The 23,099-nt window shown below is 32.1% G+C and overlaps 3 protein-coding genes across 4 annotated transcripts in view; 1 reads left to right on the top strand and 2 right to left on the bottom strand.

Annotated features, from left to right (window-relative positions):
- Nucleotides 1-342, bottom strand: part of LOC100791683 (acyl-protein thioesterase 2) — a 36,844-nt gene extending 36,502 nt beyond the window's left edge. The window contains exons 1-2 of one of the 2 annotated variants that reach the window (XM_006582015.4): nt 194-342; nt 1-94 (exon numbers count right to left, since the gene is read on the bottom strand). The gene's annotated coding sequence lies outside the window, so the exon portion shown is untranslated. Of the gene's footprint in view, nt 98-193 lie in introns of both variants that reach the window. The other variant, XM_003527105.5, reaches the window with a different exon arrangement.
- A 1,873-nt stretch (nt 343-2,215) lies between these two features.
- On the bottom strand, nt 2,216-8,203 carry LOC113001866 (uncharacterized). The gene is made up of 5 exons (XM_026128735.1): nt 8,092-8,203; nt 7,185-7,397; nt 6,982-7,100; nt 6,552-6,884; nt 2,216-2,341 (listed from the first exon to the last, which is right to left on the bottom strand). The coding sequence occupies exons 1-5, from the start codon at nt 8,201-8,203 to the stop codon at nt 2,216-2,218; spliced, it is 903 nt and encodes a 300-aa protein (XP_025984520.1).
- A 10,192-nt stretch (nt 8,204-18,395) lies between these two features.
- On the top strand, nt 18,396-20,534 carry LOC100791152 (probable receptor-like protein kinase At5g20050). Its single transcript, XM_014776650.3, has one exon. It carries the CDS (start codon nt 18,888-18,890, stop codon nt 20,250-20,252), a length of 1,365 nt encoding a protein of 454 aa, XP_014632136.1. The 5' UTR covers nt 18,396-18,887; the 3' UTR covers nt 20,253-20,534.
- The last annotated feature ends 2,565 nt before the right edge of the window (nt 20,535-23,099 follow it).

The raw sequence follows: 23,099 nt of genomic DNA, 5'->3' as shown, positions 1-23,099 counted from the left end.
CTCCGTGGCTGTAGTGTAACTCCAGAGACCAAAAAAGGTCCGAAGCTTTGTGTTGTATTCTTCGAGTTGTCTTTGGTTTTAACTTTCTTTTCCCCTTCTTCCATATAAATTATAAATTACTATTATTATATTTTATAAATTACAAAAATTAAAAAATTCCGTAAAAAAAATTTACAAAAAATAAAACACATACCGCTTACTAGTCTTTGAGTAAGTAATAATTAAAAAAAAAAATCTTTGAGTATTCTAAACGTATTTTGGGTTAAATTAAACGATTCGATTGGTTGGAGATCCAATATCCCGAGGTGGTCCAGATCTCGCCCTTTAGGCTTCATTGGACTTCGACGAGTTTTTTACCCATTTAATAAAAAAATTATTCAAATAATAGTACAAAATTATTTATATGAAAGATACAAAACACTGTTCCATTAAAAAACGATTCTGGGTGAACAGTGTTTTTTAAAATTTTACCGATTTCTAAACAGATTTTTTAAAACTCAGTTTATAAACCCTATTTTCAAAACTGAGTTCTTTTAGTTTTAAATTTTTTATTTTTTTTAAATTGATTTTGTATTTTTTTAATGTCTTTTATCTATTTAATTTTATTTTTTAATTATCTATATTTATGTTTTATTTAAACTGAAAATAATATTATTTTATATATGTTGTTGTTAATTTTTTTTGCATATTTCTTGTTTTATTATTTTGAAGAAGAGTTGAAATTTTTTGTATTATTGATTTTTTTAAAAAAAAGTGATTGATGAAATATCTCAATTAGACTAAAATTGCTTATTTGAAAAAACATGAATATGAAAATAAAAATATTTTTATTTCTTATATCTTCATTATGTAGTAGTTTTACCAAAAACACAATAGTAACTAAAAATCCATAAACATTGCTCGCATAAAAACTATAGAATATTTTGATACCCAAAAAAATTAAAAGAAACATAGAGTCAAAAGACTAAATAAACCAAAAATAATTCATAATTAATAAATAAAGAATCATCTATAGTTGAAATCCTTTGTATTTTCATTTTATTTGATTATTAAAATAAATAATTGAAATTGAAAAAAAAAATATTTAACCAACAAGTTGAATTGAACTAAAATATTTAAATTATAAAATATGTATATAATTACAAACAATAGAACAAAATAATTAAATTTGAATCAATACAACAAAAAATTTAAAATAAGAGTATGACATAAATTTAACATTGTTGGATTAAGCCTACACGGTGGGGGCAATTTTTCTTTAAGTGACCTTGGATGCGACACATGGAACATCGCTTTGGTTGACCTGGTTCTCGGTTATCCATTTTAGTGTGTATATGAGAGGAGGCAAGACGACCCTTAGAATTTCTTGTCTTCTCTGGGTCGAGGCAAATTCATGACACAGGGGCCAATACACTTCATTGCACAATTTTCCAAACAATCATTTGTATATGTCGGAGACATTTTCCAACATATACATAGAATGTATGTAGTTCTTGTACTCATGGCAAGCATGCTTATAAGTAGCAACAACATGAGAACATGGCATGTGCAATTTTTGGAATTTACTACAGTCACCCCACCTATCATCCAGCCTGACCGTGAAATTTGTAGTGGACCAAACTTTTCTCGAGTTAACTGTCTCCTAGACTAAGAATTGTGTGTCACATAGATTGAACTCATGAGAACAAGGCATGTGGAATTTTTGGAAGATTTCGTGTTTTCTTGAGTACCAAATTAATCGACTCAACAAGATTGGTGGTCATATGTCACATCGTCGACCACCATCCCATGGGAGAGTCCACTTGTCTCACGGAATTTCACTTAGCCAATCAATTGCTTGATCACCATATGCTTCCTCTCTCAAATTGTTGTAGTTGTGATTGAACATAGGCTATGTTCATGCATATGTTGAGTAGTTATAAACATATAATTTCAATATTGTGAATAATATAAAATAAAGTAATATTTAATATAAAGAGAAAGAAGTTTAACACTCACCCATATTGATAATTATTTTTTTATGTCATTATTCTTGAACCACCTCATGTAATTTTGTGCAATGTGTCGAATGCAAAATACATGCACAAAATTTTGTGTCATCCTCCCACTATCACGTCCTTGAGTAGACACTTTTTATTGACTCGTGTATCTCTAAAATCAAACATAGACCATGTTGTGGGGTGGCATGCCTTTTTAAATTTTTGAGGAAGAAGAGTTATGCTTCTGTTGTTTCACCTTTTATAATGGCAAAGACTATTGGAAGGATTTTATTGTTGTCATCTTGTGCAACTACCACAAGAAGGATCTCCTTGTACTTACCGTACAACCTTGTTCCATCAACCTGAACCATGGGATTGTAATATTGAAACCCATCAATATACGGTCTGAAACTCCAAAAAAAGATGATGGAATTTCACAAAGCCCTCTACTGTTTGAGCTCTTTGTGGTGACATTGGTAGTGTTTCCTTCTCCACGACCATACCAGGAAGAAATTGCTACATAACTTGCAACAATTTCAGTAAATTGTGGAATGATCTTTCCCAATTGTCATAGATATTTTCAATGGCTTTTTGCTTTGCCAATTATGCTTTTTGGTACATGGTAGTGTATCCTTCAATGCTTTTGATGTGTGCTATCAAGTTTGACGATAAATTTGATGGATCATTTTCTATCAACTTGTAGGTGCTTTTATTGATGAGCAGATAAGAAAACTTCGCATGATCTTGTGAGATTGTTGGATTTGAATATCTATGCAGTTCACGGAGTTTTCTTATTTCCCATTATTTACTTGAAAGGATGTATGTTGCCATGCACCTTCAAGCACAACTATCATCATCACAAATGACAATTAGCTTTGTTGGGTTCAATAGTTGTGTTTTGTAGTTAGCTCCTTTGCTCACATGATATCGTTGCAAATCATGTTGTACTTCTTCTTTTGTTAGAAAACGCATCCCTTTGAAGAGAGTCCCTATCGAATGTTTGACTTCTTCGTAATCCAACGTCTGATAAAATTTAGAATCTTAAAAATTAGATTCTTCAAAATTATGCATATGTGGTGCCATGTAGTATGGTGTTACGGTTGTTATTGGAGAAACAAGCTCAGCTTCTTCCTTGTGATCTTCCAGGGGTTGATTGTGTAGAACTTCATCTTCGTCCTCACTAAAAGGATTGAGTTCTTCGTTAGGTAAACTAGGCTCTACTATAAACTTAGTTGATTTGGTTGGGTTGATGAGTTAGGTTCTACTACACTAGTGTGGGTAAGGTTGATCCTCAATAAGATCAAATGTTTGTAAGTCTAACAAATTGGTGAAAATGGTGTGGAAAGAAGTTAAGTAAAAGAAGATGTGTTTGGTTCAAATAAATTTTGTTGTGATTAGGTTAAAGAAAAAGTGTCTTGGTTGCATCAAATGTTTGTGAATGATGTGACTAAGAATAATATTGAGTTTCATGATGGTTGAAGGTTTAAGGTGGGAAGTGTATGAAGCTGAATGTTTGCATACAATTCATGCAAGAGCCTTATGTTGGTGAACAATAGAAATCATGCCTTCATCATCAATAAGTTTCACTACTATAAACTTAAGCATTTCGCGCCCCACTAGTTATGGGTATGCAAAATGAAATATTGCATACTTGGTCCAGTGATTGAAGTCAAATCCTTTGGTGGATTTTTCTTTTCAAGGCTTCAAGTGTAAGGCCTTAGTTTGTTTGAAAGAATGTCGATTGGGGGCGCTGAAACGTATCCCCTTCATCTATTTTTGATTATTTGACCATTGTAGTGTACTAACCAATTAAGAGATGAGGAAGACATGTTGTGTATTGTGTGTTGTAAAGTTGGAAGAAAGTAATAGAAAAAGAAAGTGTTATGCGAATGTAATGAAGGTGAATATGACTTCTATATATAGGGGTCAAGCTTCATGATTTATGACATAGGGTTAGGTTTAGAGTTAGGGTTTGAAGCATTGGATTCCCTAGTGTAAAACAAAAGTGTCTTTGATGCACTGACGTAAAGCAAAAGTGTGTCTAACACACTGACATAAAGCAAAAGTATCTCTGACGCACTGACATAAAGAAAAAGTGTCTCTAACCTTGGGTTAGATTAGGTTTAGTGGTCATTGTTTAGGGACCTAGGGTTAGGGTTAGGGTTAGTGTTTAGGGATTAGAGTGTAGGTTCAGTTATTATATTAGTGTTAGGTTTTACAATGTAGGTTTGGGGTTCTGGGTCAAGAATTAGGGCTTATGACCTATGGTTAAGTTAAGGGTTAGGGTTTGAAGCATTGGATTCCCTAACGCACTAACGTAAAACAAAAGTGTCTTCGATGCACTGGCGTAAAACATTGAATTTCCTGACATAGAGCTAGGGTTAAGGTTAGGGTTTAGAGGCCTATGTTCAACTATTAGATTAGGGTTAGTCTTTACGGTGTAGGGTTAGAGTTCAAGGTCCAAATGCAGGGTTTATGACCTAATGTTAGGTTTAGGGTTTGAAGCATTGGATTCTCTAACGCCATGACATAAAGTAAAAGTGTTTCTGACGCACTGGCGTAAAGAAAAAGTGTCTCTAAGGGCAAATTTTGGTCGTTAGACTATTATATGTATCCATTATTTTGGTTAAAATAATGTTTCATTCTTGTTGTTTTCATGTCAATAAAGTCATTAAAACAACTTTAGGGTCTCGATTATACCCTAAAACACATTAATGAAATGGCCAAAAACAAGAAAAAATTATTAAAACTTGAAGATTTCAATCCATGAGGGCAACTTTTGGCAGTTAGATTGTTATGTGTATCAATTATTTTGGTTAAAATAATGTTTCATTCTCATAGTTTTCATATCGATGAAGTCATTAAGACAAATTTCGGACCTCAATTCGGCCCTAAAACACATTAACAAAGTAATAAAAACAAGAAAAAATATTAAAAGTTGAAGATTTCAATCCATGAGGGCAACTTTTGGTAGTTAGACTGATATGTGTATTAGTTATTTTGGTTCAAATTAATAATGTTTCATTCCCATATTTTCATGTCAATGAAGCCATTAAGATAATTTTTGGGTTTCAATTCATCCCTAAAACGCATTAAAGAAGTGGCCAAAAAGAAGAAAAAATTACTAAAATTATTTTAATCCATGAGGGTAACTTTTGGCAGTTAGACTGTTATGTGTATCAACTATTTTGGTTAAAATAATGTTTTATTCCCATATTTTCCATGTTAATGAAGCCATTAAGAAACATTTTGGGTCTCAATTCGTCCTTCAAATGCATTAACGAAGTGACCAAAAATAAGAAAAAATTACTAAAACTTAAAGATTTCAATCCATGTAGGCAACTTTTGGCAGTTAAACTGTTACATGTATTAGTTATTTTGGCTAAAATAATGTTTCATTCTCATATTTTTCATATCAATGAATCCATTAAGACAACTTTTGGGTTTCGATTTGGCCTTAAAACGCATTAACGAAGTGGCCAAAAACAAGAAAAAATTACTAAAACTCCAAGATTCCAATTTGTTTGGGCAACTTTTGGCAGTTAGACTGTTATGTGTATCGGTCATTTTGCTTAAAATATTGTTTTATTACCATATTTTTCATGTCAATGAAGTCATTAAGATAAATAATGGGTCTCAATTCAGCCTTAAAACACATCAACAAAGTGACCAAAACAAGGAAAATTACTAAAACTTGAAGATTTCAATCCATGAGGGCAACTTTTGACAATTAGATTGTTATTTATACAAGTTATTTTGGTTAAAATAATATTTCACTCTCATATTTTTCATATCAATGAAGCCATTAAGAATACTTTTGGGTCTTGATTTGGCCCTAAAACGCATTAACAAAGTGGTCAAAAACCAGAAAAATTTACTATAACCTCAAGATTTTATTCCATACTTCAAACTTTTGGCATTAAAACACATATGACAACAACTCAGTAATATAGCAATGAAAAACACACATGACAACTACAAATCATTAAATAATAAAATAAAAATCAAATAAATTGGGGGGTATTTCTTCCAAACTTGATTCAAGGATCATTGCTTCATCAAGGTATTCATCCAAACCCTCCAAATCCAAAGAGCTTGTAGAAATTGATGTGAATGTATGTATACATGATTTTGATCATAGTTGTCAAGACCGGCGTAGCTGAGCGGAGCGGCCAACCCTAAAATTGGGATAGCGGATAGCGGGATGACCGCTATTGTAATGTCTTTTTATATATGTTAAATAATTAATAATATGTATGTATATAAGTTCAAAAACAGAAAAATAATTGAATACATAGTTACTTAAACAAAAGTTAGTAGAAAGTCAAGAAAATAAAGGGTTTAAAGCCTTAGTCCCTCTAACATAAAGCCTAAAGTAACTATAATAATAGACAATTAGACATTAAAATTCAAATAGACAAATGCAAGTTTCTTAATACTAAATTACTAATCAGAATCTTCATCCTCTTCAAGATCCAAGTCATTGTGTTGTTGAAATCCATCACTCTCACTAGCATTAGAATTGTACTCTTCTTCCCCCTCATCTTCATTCTCTTCTTCCACTTCCACCACCTTTTTTCCTTTTTCATTTGTAGGTGCAAGTGCAGCTACTGCCTTGTTTATATGTGTTTGACTCCTTGTGTTTTGTAAAGGTTCACCAGCCCCAGTTGCCTCAGCAACATCTAACCAATTCAAGTCATCATCATCAAAAACCAAATCATTACCCGCTTCTTCTCCTTCCAATTCTCCCAATAACCACTCATTGTTATCATTAATATCATTTAAAGCAATAGGGTCAATCACATCATGACACTCAAAGCGATCTAGAAGAGCTTGGTTATACTTAACATAAACCAAATCTTGAAGCTTTTGGTGCTCAAGCCTACTTCTCTTCTTTGAGTGAATCTATAATAATTTAAAAAACATGAATATTAGTTACTTAGTTTCAATTTCAGCTTCTAAAGTTTCATAATTTAAAAAAACATGAATGTTACTTACTTACATGCTCAAAGGTACTCCAATTACGCTCACATCCTGATGAGCTACAAGTCAAACTTAAAACTTTAATGGCAATGGTTTGCAAGTGTGGTGTTTTTCCTCCATACAATTTCCACCACTCAGCTGTAAAATGCAATTCATATGCATTAGCATTTACACAGATTATTAATTAATCATTAGAATTTATAAGTGGATTTTTCCACTTACCAGGAGATATTTCAGTCCTTGCTTTCATTGCTGCAGTCATACCAAACCTCTCTCTAGCCCTTTTATACACTAACAATTGTTTGTGAACTTCAACTACAAAATCATCATCTTCACTAAGCTTATCAATACATTTGTAGAGGTCATCCACCACTTCATTATCACTGTCAATGTTTGGATTTGTGTAAAAGAACTTCGGATTTAGATAATAACCCACTGCATGTAAAGGGTGGTGAAGTTGGCAATCCTATCTTTTATCAATGATTGCAAGGATATCCTTATACTTCCCTTCATTGTTATTGAAAGCTCTTTGAATTGATTCTTTGGCCCTATCCATTGCTTCATAAATGAAACCCATTGCAGGTTTTTTTTTCATTATCCACCAACCTCAACACACTTACAAGAGGCCCCATAGCCTTTAAAGCATAAACAACATCATTCCAAAATGATGGCGTAAGAATACATATGTGGCTTGCTTCCCCTTGGGCTCTTTAGCTGCCTTAGACTTCAACCATTCATCTGAAGTAAACATCCTTCTAAGATTGGCCTTTTGCTTATGCAATCTTTGCAAAGTTAAGAAAGTGGTAGCAAATCTTGTAACTCCATGTCTCACCAATTCAGCTTTTTTGTGTGAATTTCCTCATGGTGTTCAAAGCCAATGTATGGTTGTAAATGTAGCCTACAAGCTTGATGCCTCTTTGTATAACCCTTTTTACTTTTGGGATCTTTCCAATATCTTCTAGCATCAAGTCAAGACAATGTGCAACACATGGAGTCCAAAATATTTTTGGTCTCGTGACTTGTAAAATTTTACCTAGAAAGACCAAAATCAATAAACTTGTATGAGTAGTGTAACAATTAAAAGTTATAACTATAAAAAAAACTTCATTAAGCATGATTGAATTCTCACCCGCCAACACATAATTACTTCCATTGTCCGTCACCACTTGAATAACATTCTTTTCTCCAATCTCCTCAACAAAGCTATCCAAAAGCTCAAAGATCTTCTGACCAGTCTTCATGTATTCAGAAGCATCCACACTCCTCACAAATTATGTTCCCAACGAACAATTTACCAAAAAGTTAATCAAAGTTCTATTCTTCCAATCCGTCCAACCAACTGACATAATTGAACACCCATATTTGATTCACTCCTCCTCACGACCCCTCAATAAGCCCTTCGTGTATTCCAACTCTTTTTTAAGGAGTGGAACTCTCAATTCATGATAGCTTGGAGGCTTTAAATGAGGACCATAGGTTCCAATCGCCTCAATCATCAACTTGAAACTTTTTGATTTAGCAACATTGAATGGTATTCCATTCCTAAAAAAGAAATGAGCAATGTACTGAACTGCCCTGTCTCTTGCAGCATTGTTATAAGATTCATTTACACTTGATTGCCTCATGGTTTTTCCTAATTTGATACTTTCTTCAAGTGCTTTGGAGAACAAAAAATCAAGAGGGCCTTTTTTAGTTGTGATCCTCTTATTGTAAGCAATTAAGGAGGCTTTATTTGATGTTGTTAGACGCTTTTTTCCACTTTTAAGTCTTGCAATCTCTAGGATCCCATCTTCCTCTTCCTCGTCTTCTTCTTGCATTGCCTCCATGTATGCTGCAGTTTCAGCTATTTTCTTCTCATAAGCAGCAATCATTTCTAATTTAACATCCTCCGGTACTTTTTTACAAAAACCCACATCTCCTTTTATTTGAAGTTGATGTCTTTTTGCTCTAGAAATTCCTCCCGTAGTCGTTTTGTGACAAAAATCACAGGTTACACTCTTCCTATTATTTTTATCCTTTAAACTGTTCCATTTCCAAAAGGAATCTACCCTATCACTGGTAGGCTTGAACATTGAAGACCCCTCTGAATTTAACATTTCAGTAGATTAAAGTCTAAAGCACAATAAGGAGACTAAAGCACTGCAACCAAATAAAAAATTACATTCTCTTTCATGCACTCAAAAATCCCAAAAAGTCCAAAAAAAATTACATTACTCATTTTTCTTTTTCTGTTTAGGTGTCAACTAGCACATTGGCATGCAATTTTTCATTCATAATTCATATAAAATTTTTCAAAAAAACAAAAAAAAAATCACAGTCACACACTAGAAAAATGAATCAAATTCATATACTAGGCACTAGCTACCAGAAAAATGAATCAAATTCATATAAAAAAGAATCAGAGTCACACCAAAAAAATCACAGCGCAGAGACACCCAAGATCCAACAGCAACATAAGATCAAAAAAATCTTCATCGCATGTCTTCCTCACCTCAAGCAAGGGGGCGACGGCGCGACACAGTCGTAGGACGCAGACTCGTGTGCTCCTGGGCCTCAGGTGTCGGATCGCAACTTCGCCGGATGCAGAGTCGTCGTCGGGGTCTTCGGAGTCGCAGCTTCGATGGAGATAAGGGTTTTTCGAGCCAAACAACACGATCGGGAGGGAGGGAGAACTGAGCCAGGTAATACAAAATCAAAAAAACCAAAAATACCCTCACTTTCTCGCATTAAGTGATGGCATTTTTGGGCGTCACTATAGCACGCGAAATTGTTGTCCATATACCTCCCCGCGTCGTGCCGCTCCACCGCTTTAGCGGCCGCGACGGCCGCTACTCTGAACCGCCCAGCTTCGCTTGTCTTCGTCGCGGTAGGGCGCCGCGACGGCCGCTATTAACAACATAGATTTTGATGATGCCAAAGAAGAATCAAACAAGGCTGCTACATTTGCTACAAGATTAATACAAGATTTCTTCAACAAACAAAGCTTTGCTTCAAGATTTCTTCAAGATCAAGTCTTGTCTAAAAATAAAGGGTTTCAAAGTCATGCAAGGCTCTGGTAACCGATTACCAGACAATGTAATCGATTACCAGAAAGGGAAGTTTGAAAAATAGATGTTGAAAAGGGTTTTGAATTTGAATTTTAAACATGTAATCGATTATCATATGTTTGTAATCGATTACCAGTAACGCAACTCTAGAAATTCAAATTCAAAAGTCATAACCCTTCAAAATATAATTGTGTAATCGATTACCAGAAACCTGTAATCGATTACCATTGAGAAAACTTCAGAAAAGCTTTTTGAAAAGACACATCTCTTCAAACCATTTTGAAAAGGCACTTAGGGCTTATATATGTGTGTGTGTTTGACTTCAAAAAGCAATGAGAGAGATATTCCAAGAGAACTTCATTGCCAAATGCTCTCTCAACAACTCTTGGGCAAACACTTGCAAATTCATTAAGAGTTTATCCATGAACTTCAATTGTAATATTCTTCTCTTAAAGAGAGAATTCTTCTTCTTCTTCTTCTTCTTCTTCTTCTTTATCAAAGAGATTGATTAAGGGACCGAGGGTCTCTTAAGTTGTAAGGATTCCTGAACACAAGGGATGGGTTTTCCCTGTGTGGTTCAGACTTTGTAAAAGGATTTTACAAAGAGAATGGAAAATCTCAAGTGGGTTGCTTGAGTACTGGAAGTAGGCACGGACTTTGTCGAACCAATATAAAATTGTGTTTGCATTCTCTCTTCCCTTATCTCATTTATTTTGTTGCAATTAATTTTTTCTTGCATGTTTAAAGAACATTATTAAATTGATTGATGTTTCTTCTGCATTCTGAGCTTATCTCATTTAGAAGGGGGTTAAAAGTTTGTTAGTGGGAAATTAATTCACCCCTTCTTAAGATAACTGAGGCCACATTTGTCCAACAATTAATGGTGGTTGTGCACATATTTGTGTAAGTGTGTTTGCAGTGGTAATATATAACTCAAGGCATGTGAGGTTAGAGAGTTGTTTTAATATAGAAAACATAGTAATTATGTCATCATCATCTTGCAATACGCATGCCCTGTACCAGCCACAATCACCAACAAATGATACAAGCAATCGAAAATGTATATCCTTGACCACTTTACCATTTGGTAAACTAATCTTGTTTTCAATAACTTATTTCAAGGTATCAAGTGACATTATGTTGTCAAGTTGAACGATCTTTGGTGAACCGCTTACAAATGCCAAACCATGTTAGTTGTTGTGAGGGTGCCATTGTAATACACAATCGTAGTGATTGGTGATGAAGTCATGTTTAGGGTTTAGGGTAACAATAAAATTTCTGATTGAGGTGATGTATCACACTACTTCAGTGCAGACTATATTTATAATGCTTAATGACTTGTCACATACACTTCAAAATGAATGACCAAGATCCCACCAACAAAATCAACGACCTAGATATCATCGATTAGAGCAACGCACGTTGAACACCCAAGACCTCACCGACAAAATCAACAATCAAGATCTCACTAAATAAATTGTGTTACTATTAAATTTTTCTATAAATACAATGCATGTATTGTCATTATATACACTTACTCACAAACTCATTTTCTCTCGTTCTCATATATCCCTCTTTAACTTCTTCTTGACATTAGTACCACAGCCTAAACCATGGAATCTACAGTTGCTCCTCTTTTTTGGAAACAAAACCTTCATAGATCTGGAGAAGTATATAATACATTTTGTTTAATTGAATGTTAATTATGTTATGATTTACAAATATTGATGTTGTTATTATTGTGATTTTTGTAGGTAATAGATGATGTAATCTAGTCATATGCTCAAGTTATGCCTTCTCCAGATCCCATAATTAATCTTTGTTGGTTCAGGCAAGGTTTTCATATGTTGCAAAGCTCAGACAGATTAAAATTGACAATGTTTTAGTGACTGCTTTGGTTGAAAGGTGAAGACTTGAATCACACACGTTTCATCTTCCTGTTGATGAATGCATAATCACTTTGGAAGATGTTGCTCTTCAATTAGGTTTATGCGTTGATGGAAAACTAGTTACTGGCCCAACATATTATGATTGGAAACAAATATGCATAGAATATATAGGTGTTGTTCCTCCAAAGAATGCACTAGTAGGATTAACACTGAAACTAAAATGGTTAAAAGAAAGCATGTTAACTCTCCCAGTAGAACCCACACTACAACAATTAGCAACCCGTTGTCGAGTATACATTTTAGGGTTGTTTGATGGGATGTTGATGCCAGACAAATCAGGGAACATAGATCACCTTATGTATCTACCTCTGTTAGGATATCTTGATCGGATTGACCGATAGTGATACAACCGGGGTTTGACATGTTTAGCACATTTGTATAGAGAAATGTGTCAGACAATTTATCCCATATCCAAACAAATGGGAGAATGTAGAGTGTTGTTGTAGTCTTGGGCATGCTATCGCATATCATTCATTCAACCAAGGGTCAAGCGGTAGTCGTCATATCCACTTACAACTAGGTAAACAAAAATATCTCACTCAAACAAAGACCATTTTGGTAATGCAATTGACACTAACATATTACATTTCCCTAGATGGAGTGGTAGAGGACTATGATTTTCTGAAACCCAACACGGTGATGTTATAGGCTATAGATCAAGATTTGATAACATGCGCAACGGAGAGGTTGAACCATTTGGTTTTTGTTTTAATTATTCAAATGTCAATTACATTATTTTTAAAGTTATTAAAGCAAATTATTTTTTCAGTTCCATTGGATGACTTACAGAAGGTTTGAGTCATTTCTGCAAAAACATCCATACAAGGATTCCAAAATATGGACTACTTGTGTCGCTTTAATTTGTTTCTCAGTGGTATTATGGTAGTAAACTGAAAGGGTCATCCTCCAATTTGTACTTTGTCAAGACATATCAAATTCACTGCATAATCTTGACAAACTTCACCATATTGACATGAGAGGACACAGTGACACAAATTGGGTAGAGGACCATCAACAATGGATTTCAATTTGGAAGAAAAAACACAAATATATGTTAACCAGTCAACTTATTCAAGGACATCTTGAACAACATCCTTCACCACAAAGCCCACCAATTGTTGCCCACATGTATGATGAAGAACTACAACTACATCTTCAATCATATGAATTCATGGCACAACATCATCATCATCAAGAATATAGGTACAATCTACAGTTTTTCAATGCTAGTGAAGAATACTTTATGGGCAACCTCATACAAATCTTCAAATATCGGAATCTGCTTATGCGTACATGGAAAGTATATTCATACCTTCATTTTCATCCTTTCACCGAACTATTATCGACAGTTCTTCCATTAATGACATCGTCCAGGAATAGCAATTTGTTGTTCCTAATGAAAAACTTCAACCACAAGAACATGAACGAGTACGTCGATAGACAGTAAGAAATAGGCAACCTCCTAGATGTGAAACCGGTGGACACAAATGACATTAATTGTCCTTGTTAATTATGTCATATTATGATGATTATCAATTTTCCATCGTTAATTGAATGAACACTGAACAATGCATTTAATTAACTGAGCACTACATTTTTCTAAGACAAATTGACTGAACATTGATTTTTTTTAGATGATTTGACCTCACATTGCTTGTTTCAAGATGATGTGACTATACAATGCTTTTTAGGAGATGATTTGACTGAATACTATTTTTTCAAATTGTGCAAACCAATCATAATTAATTAAGACACAATCTAAATTGTTTATATTATCGATAATATCTCAACTGTTAGTATGAGTCATGGGAGAACACTTGATCACCTAATATATATAGCAGTAGGAGTAAGATGCAACTCAGCACCTATGTATGATATTCACCATATTGCTTAATACATGAAGAGTGTATCCGCTCTTGTGTATTATGATGGTTACATAATTTCATCATATGAAGGGATAGTGTTTGAATGTCCTAGTGATCATAAAGTCATCATAATAAGTGAGGACATGTCACTTAATGCCTTAAGGAAAAAAATATGACGCCAACAGAGCTTGTATAAATTTACTTGATCTTTTTTACCGTCAACTAATCTACGTAGGTGATGGTTGTGTTGAATGCGACTGTATGGAGCTCAAATGCAACAATGACGTAGCAAAAATGTTTTCCATCTATTCATAATTTAGTACCAAAGGTCTAATTGAGTTGAATGCAACTTTTGGGCATTCTCTAGATAAAATATTTGTCCTGCTGCACAAACCAAGGAAACCAAGAACGACTGTTGAGATCATTGCACTAATGCGTGATGAATCTGTGTGGTCATTGCGTAAACTACTTGTTGTTATTTTTTTAGAATAAACTTGCAATTCATTATTGATATTATGTGCTTACTTTTTTTTAAAGATTCTCTACTTTAATTATGTGTTTACCTAAGCTTTTTCTTCTTCTTCTTCAATCATGCAAAATAGCACTTCATCCACAATTTTTTAAATGAAAAAAATCAAAACTATTATATGATTGAAATATATTTTTCTAGAGTAGATTTTCATGTTCTTTTCATTTCAATTTTTTTAAAAAATATTTTAATATTTCTATAAAAAATTAAAACTAATTTATTGTTAGTAAAATTTGTATTTAACCCACAATTTATATTTAGTGGACTACACTATCATCCGATCGATAAAACATCATACACATGAATAATCGTTTTTTTTCATCTTCTTCAATCTAGTGCAAAAAGTCACCTATACTAGATAAAATTTCTTTATTTATCTAAGTTTTCTTTTCTTTTTTCATCTTCTTCAATCTAGATAAACTTGATTTCATCTTCTTCTTTTTTAGCTATGTTGAGTTTCAAATTATGTCATCTATTCTAAAAATTTTATTTAAGGATTAATTGTTTTTTTAAATATTATTTGATAAAAATGGATTACAAGTGTTTTCTTTAAAATAAATTAATTTAAAAGAAAGGTTTCCAAGAATTTTAAAGAAAAAATTAGTATCTAATTAACTAACAACATATACAAAATAAAATTTTGTTTTTATAAATTAATGTATAAATTAATAAAATATGAAATTAAAACAAATAAAAAAAATTAAAAAATAAAAAAAAAACAATTATGAAAATGGCACCAATTTCATAACTATCTTATGGAAAAAAGAAAAAAGACACATTAAGAAATTAGTTCCTAAGGAATTGATTTCTTAACGTGTTCTAAAAAAAGGTAGTTAAGAAATTGATTTTTGGGAAACTAATTTCTTAACTTAAAAAAAAAGGTAAGAATTGATTTGGAAGAGTCGATTTTTCACCATAAATAGTAATTTATATCATTCATGTAAATATTTTTTGAGTTGTATTATTTGGGTAAAAATTTATTTATTTTTGTATTTTTTTTGTTCAAAAACTCATACTTCTACACCAAAATATGAGCAATTTTTTTTCTTAAAAGAAAAAAAAATTAATAAAAAGATATTTTTAATAACCTTAACAATAAATTTTTAATTATAATTTTAGTCCTTTTAATTTTTTATACACGAGATTTTTGCCTTCTTAATTTTTGTTCACGATTTTAGTCTCACATTTAAAAAAATCTACAGTTTTAATTTTATCTCAATTTTTCATATTGTTTATTTTTAATTTTTTATAATTAAGTAAATTGTTTTTATAGTACCCAAAATGAATATGTTAGATTTAGGAGGGATTAAAATAAAACATTAAAATTTAGGATTAGAATGGACTACGTAGGACTCAAGCGAAAAAAGTTACCCAAAATAGGGATGGAGAAGTACTTGGAAGCTACCTCGATAGCTTCAATAGTAAGAGTAATAAACTCTAAGAAGTATCAAATGATCCAAAGTTGCAAGAACAATATAAGGCCTCCAACAATATTAAAGCTTTGACCCAACTTCAACTTTTCCATCATGGAAAAGAGTGAGTGATACAATCATGAAAGAAATAAGGTGTTGAATCCATTGAGCTTTAAGGTCTTGTTTTTTCACTATTCGGTACTTAGTAGTCCGAAGGGTAAGATACCTACAAAAGGTATTCCGACACTCAAGTCAGATCTTGGACGAGAACAATAAATCAGTATTAAATGCATATAAACAATATTTTACCTTAATATAATCTCGTAATTATTTGTGTATATCTTAGTGGGCCTTGGACATCTAGACCCTTATATATCATTACCACTTCAAGTAATGCATTATTAATCCTCGTTTAAGGATATTTAAGTCATTCTTATTATTATACTTGTTTTAATGATGGTGATTAAGTCACCTAAGGAGTATTATAGTATTTATTTGGTCGAATACTCCAATACCTTAGAAGGTGACACATATTTGAGCATGAGTACTTTTAACTTGACCAAGCTCTTGAATACTTTCAAGAGTAGGACATTTTATCATGCCAAGATCATGAGTACTTGGGTATTTGGTTGAACACTTTTAAGAATAGGGCATTTTATCATGCCAATATCATTAGTGCTCCAGTATTCGACTTGACTGAGTAGCTAAGTATTTTTAAAGATGGGTCATGCTTCAATATTTTAAAGATTATGGGGATGTATTTGGATATTCGACCTAACCAAATACCCGTACAATATAATTTGAATTTACATAACTTGATTTTAGCCATTATTGTGGTGGTTTTTCATAAATGAATAAATCAAAAGACTAATGCAAAATTAATGGACGGAGGAAGAAAAACAACATAAGGAAGAGAAAAAAACTATTGTTATTCCACGAATGGTTTGCTCATTTTCGTCACAATCACATTTAGCTGGCCAAAGGCCCTTAATCAACATGCCAGCTCAATATTTCTAACAATGTTAGATAACAACAATTAATAACTGATGGACTAAACTAATTGATGATTTAAAATTTCAGTTATCAATTTGATCAAATATTACAATTTTTGTTATTTAATTATTGATTCGCTCATTTTTATATAAACTAAAGTTTTAATATTATTGTAATCTTAATCCATCTTAATTTAAATTTGATTTTTAAAATTTTAATTTTGAATAACAAAAAAAATTGAATTTTGACACATCACATCAATAATGATAGGTCTTAATTTTAATAATTTATATCCATAAATTTATATTTTAAAATAAAAATATTACCTCTTTAATTTAGTGATATTTAATATAAAAAATAATATTTTGCATGTGTTTTACACAATATAATAGCTATTTTTATATAATTATAACTCATAATAAATAAATATTTTTAATTTATTAATTATATTATAATTAAAACTCATAATAAATAAATAATTTTAAATATGTGAACTATATTTAGAATTTTAATAGAAAATTTGAATTTTTGTATAAAGTTATTTTTTGGTATAAAAAAAGATTATTTTTAAATTGAAATGGGTAGGCAGTTAAGGAAATAAAATATATGGATAAATATAAAAGAAGAAGAATTGAGATGATTGAGAAATATATTTGTTATTTAGCTCTCGAAAGAGTATTGATTATTGAGGACTAATTGATTAAGTGGATGGCAACTTTGTTTAAGTTGGATAAAATAATTATGTGCGACAAAATTTTTTTAGTAAGAATTTAACATAATTATATATATATATATATATATATATATATATATATATATATATATATATATATATATATATATGACTTAAATTTGAAACTTTTGAATAAGCTTTGATATCTTTTAAAACTCTATTCACTATATTATTTTTTTTGTTTTAATCTTCTAAGAGATTTTATGTTTGTTTTGTATCTTTATCATTATTATTATTATTATTATTATTATTATTATTATTATTATTTCATGATATAAGAATTTCCTATCAAGTAATAATGGCAAATAGTTACTAGAAAGAGTTAACTATGGATTTAGTCCTTGAACTTTTTTGAGTTTTCACTTTTAATTTTTGAATAAAAAATTAATCCGTCTTAATCATTAATCTTTTATTCCGTCAACATTTTTTGTACTTATCGTCAATTCTTACAAAATTTGTTTCCCCATAAATTGAGTTGCCGTAAATATAATTAAATAATAATAAAACTAGCATTACTTAACGAGGAGAATTGATGACAAAAACTATAAATATTGACAAAATAAAAAATCAGGGACCGAGACTAATCAATTTTTTGTCCAAAAACTAAAAATGAAAACTCAAAAAAATTCAAGAACTAAAAATATAATTAATCTTTATTAAAAATATCTTATACAGATATACTCTAAATAATGAGAATTAAAATGTTTTTTTTAATATAATAGAAATTTATATTAAAATTTTATAATTTAATAGGGACTAAAATAATAAAATGAAAGAACTGGGTGTAACTTTAGAAAAAAAAAATATTTTAATAAAGTCACGTACATACAAGAAAATTTTAAAAAGAATAAAACGGAAAAACACGTTATATAAAGTAAAAATATTCCATGAATGGAAGATATCTCAGATTACAAGTGTAACATCAATAGCAGGTACTTCCCATCAGGGGTCTAACTTCCAACGGATAAAAAAAAATAGTGAGTACTTCCCTCTCTCCGGAATAGCGAGGAAGAGGAACTCAATAGTTGACCAAAGTGAATTCCAAATTGTATCGATTCATCAGAGTTCTTTGGACGAACATACAACTGTCAGGGACTTATTTGCCCTTAAAGCAAGTGAGACAGCAATGAATGACTTTCAATTCAACATCTTGATTGTTTCTAATCAATTAGAATATTGTAAAAACCTACCAATATTTTAATTTTTTGGCTGTTTTGAAGATGGAAATGGTCGCCTCTTGGCCCTTTTCTTTGCTAAAGAAAGTTGCATTTCTTTTTCTGCACCCACAAGCAAAACCGCTGAACCACTCAACTCTCTTCGGTTTTTCAGATTACAAAGGTGGAAGAGCATAGACACCATTTAGCTTCTCTTCTATCTCAACAAAAAGCTAAGTTTAGATGGATGAAAGGAGAGTGAATATAATCGCTGCTATATCAGTGATTACACTGATTATTCTCATAGTTGTTGCTCGTGTCACGTTGAAGCTCTCAAAGGCCTTTTTCCTGATTTTTGGTGCTGGTGTTGCTGTGATTCTTGCAGTCTTCGCTTATGTACTTGTGAGCATAAGTTACAACCGCAGAAGGAGGCTATTGGAGTCACAGTTTAAATCCGAAAGCCAAGAACTTCGAATAGAGTACAGTTTCTTAAGGAAAGTTGCAGGGGTTCCTATGAAGTTCAGATACAAGGAGCTTGAGGAAGCCACTGATGGGTTTCAAGCACTGATAGGAAAAGGTGCATCTGCTTCAGTCTTCAAAGGAATTCTCAACGATGGAACTTCGGTCGCTGTGAAACGAATCGATGCAGAGGAAAGAGGGGAGAAGGAGTTCAGATCAGAAGTTGCAGCCATAGCTAGTGTGCATCATGTGAACCTTGTGAGGCTATTGGGCTATTGCAATGCTCCTACAGCACCAAGGTACCTTGTTTATGAATATGTCTCGAATGGGTCTTTGGATTGGTGGATTTTTTCCAAAAGGGTATCTCAGAGGCGCCGTGGAGGGTGCTTGTCATGGAATTTGAGGTACAATGTTGCTATTGATGTTGCCAAGGGACTTGCTTATCTTCACCATGATTGCAGGTCAAGGATCTTGCACCTTGATGTGAAGCCAGAGAATATACTTTTGGATGAGAATTTTAGAGCACTTGTTTCGGATTTTGGTCTAGCAAAGCTAATTGGTAAGGAAGAGAGCCACAAGGAAGTGTCTGCTATTAGAGGAACAAGAGGGTACTTGGCTCCTGAGTGGCTCTTAGAGAAGGGTATTTCGGACAAGACTGATATATATAGTTATGGGATGGTTCTCTTGGAGATTGTTGGAGGAAGGAAAAACGTGTGCTCGGTGGAAATTGATGAAAGGGCCAATAAGTCCAAGAGAAAATGGCAGTATTTTCCTAAGATTGTGAATGAGAAAGTGAGGGAAGGGAAATTGATGGAAATTGTTGATCCTAGGTTGTTGGAATGTGGGGGTGTTGTTGATGAGACGCAAGTTAGGACATTGGTTTATGTTGCTTTGTGGTGTGTGCAAGAGAAGCCACGATTGAGGCCTAGCATGCCTCAAGTTGTTGATATGCTTGAAGGGCGTGTAAGGGTGGAGATGCCACCTGATACCAGAATGGTTGTTGTTGATTTTCTATGTGTGGATGAAGAAAGTGCAACTGATAGTAATAGCATGCCAAGGTTGGACTTTGTGTCGAATCAAAGAACACAAAGCAATGTGGAGTCTTCTTCTACCTACTCGTTTGCTACCACCATTATGTCAGGAAGATAGAGATAGCAAAATTGAGTATTTGTTTCTACTAGAAATTTCATGACATTTTTTCATTACATTGTTTTTTTTTTCTTTTCTTTATTCTCTTAATGCATTTTATTTTATATTTCTCTGTTATTGTAAAAAGAAGTGTTACAAGAATTTTAAGCAGGAACAGCATTACTGTTTATAATTTATTTGATTCCCCTGATGTTATTTCCATTCTGGCTCATATGATTACTTGTTTCTTTCGAATGTGTAAGCTGAAATGTACTTTGATAAGTAAATTGTATTATTTGATCATTTATTTATTTTCTTTAATTGTATTTGCTAGGTCTTCAAGCCCGTTTTAAAGATAAAAGAATTAAAACTTGAGCTTTAGGCCTGCCAACATTTGTTGTTGGTTTTTTAAATCTAATCTTTAGTAATAAAACAACCACCACCTCTGCACACGTGTCGCTTCCTCGCTTTTTTTATTATAATAATCCTTCTCTTCAAGCTACGAAGGCTTCAGCTTCACTCTGCGCTTCCTTCCGCTCATTTCCGGACTTTGTGACCATTTCCTGTGGCTTTCTTTAAAATTCCAATTTGACTTCATGGCTAGCTCTGCACCTCCAAACCTACGAGGCCACGTCGTCGAAAGCCTATTGAAGAAGATGTTCTGTTCCTTCTCTCCAGTTCATGCTTTCTTTTTCTTTTTCTTTTTCTTTTTCTTTTTCTTGTGTTTGGCTAGCTCGGTTGTTTTCTATTCTACCTTTCAGTTTCAATTTCAATTTTACCTTCCATTTTCTAATATCATTTTTGTTTCCTCTTCTCTCTTTTCTCTAATGCATTTTCATTCTTTAAAATTCATTGTGTTTTGTTTTGGAAGTAGGTGCATGGGAATCAAAGAGGTCATGGAAGATGAACAAAACTCCAACCGTGTTTGTTAACAAATATTGGTGAAAATTTGAAATTAATTTCCCATATTTTTTTTCTTTACTTCTCTCACTCATGTTTTTTCTCTAATTTTTAGTCTCATTTTTTTTTCTGTTCTACCTTTCAATATGCATTTTTATTATGTGAAATTAACACAGATTATGTGAAATTAACGTAGGTGTTTTTTTTTTCTTTTCTGCTAATGACAAAGAGAAAATCATTTTTCTTTTATTTGTTTATTGTCTTAAAAAGTTGCATTTTCTACTCTCTCTTTTTTTTGCCAGATGAGTTGCAAGTTGTATATTTCATGAAATGCCCAAATAAACTTTGAGCTTTCTAAACTTTTTTTTTGTCTAGACTTGTGAAATTGCTCTATTTTGTTGATACTGGACTATCCTTTGTGGCAAAAAAAAATCCGTGAGTACATGTTCTTTATTTGCAGAGTAGAGGATTTGGTTAGAGTAAATATTGTTATTTGAGCTTAACCAAAAAGATTGAGTGTGGAATGAGAGTTTTTTGACTTTTTTCACAACAATTTATGATGTTTTGCATGTATGACTATTCTGGGTATAGGTAGTCACCAGAGAAGGTTTGTGTTTATATGAAATGGTTGTTCATGTTGAATCGTGATTCGTCATGCTTAATTTTGGATAGTGGTAGAGTTGTAAGCATACATGCTGATGAACATTGTTTTGCTTGAACTATAGCCAAGTGAGCAGAATACATATTCGGACATTGAGGCTACATAAAAGTGTCTAGAAGAGAGTTATGGTTCCAAGCAAGAAGACATAATCCTTTACTATCTGTTTAGATGGAGGATTTAAAAATTTCTAGGAAATTCAAATTTACAGTATTTTAATTGTCTTGATTTAAATTTCTTTCATTTTGTAAATATTTTGTTTGGATGAGGCAATTCAATTTCTTATATTTTAATTTTCTTGTTTGGACAAAGTAATTCAATTTCAATGAAACTCAAATTTTCATTTTTAAATATTTATTTAAAAATTAAAATTTCAGTATTGAATGAAAATAAACATGAGTCATTTTTAAAATAGTTAAATATTCAAAATAAATTTAATGTTATAAAATATATAATAATAAATTTTTTTAATATTTAATAATTAAATAATCAAAATAATTTTAATGCTAAACAATTTTGAATCTTATACAATATTCTTGTAGTAACACAAAAAAAAACTTGGATTAAACAATACTGCAAAATTAAAAGATGAATGATATGTAACTCCTTATTCTTGTTAAAAAAATTAATTGCCTAGTCTCGCAATAATTTTAAAAAACATATTAAAATTAAATAATAATGTAATTTAAGGGCAATTATCTTGTACAAAATTTAAATGATATTAATTTCATTGTTCATAAGGGAAGAAAATTCAAATTGCTAATAATGCACCAACGCATAAACATGAATCAACACAAGCATTACAAGGTCCTAATTAATCAAGTTTCAAACAAAGATCTTAAACAAGAATTACAAGGTCCAAATTAAAAAAAAACAATGTTCTTCATTCCTTAATCTTCATTCATCATCAAGTGTAAAGGTCGAGGAGCAAAAAGACAAAAAAGACACCCATGATTACAATATCCTTTTTAATTTTATTTCTTGCCTTTTACCCTTTTATTAGCACTGAATTCTATGGATGGATGGACAAAGGGAAATGGAGTGTAATGCATGAGTGCATAGCAGGGTACAACTATTGGCACCAAAGAGACAAGCAGACAGCTACAATAAGAGACTCTACAACCCCACACCATTAGAATACAAACGATTTTACGTCATGCATTCTCAGCAATAAAATCTTCATGTTCCCCTCGTCATTGCCTTCTAGAAGACATTTTTATGACAAAAATCACATGATACAATGTCATATAATTGATGCTCCTAAACCACATAAAACATCTAGCCCAATGTCAATTATTTTTTCCAAATAG

This window comes from Glycine max, chromosome 6, assembly GCF_000004515.6.
Source record: "Glycine max cultivar Williams 82 chromosome 6, Glycine_max_v4.0, whole genome shotgun sequence".
Lineage (NCBI taxonomy): Eukaryota > Viridiplantae > Streptophyta > Magnoliopsida > Fabales > Fabaceae > Glycine > Glycine max.
The sequence above is the reverse complement of the archived record's forward strand: the minus strand, read 5'-3'. Positions and strand labels throughout refer to the sequence as shown.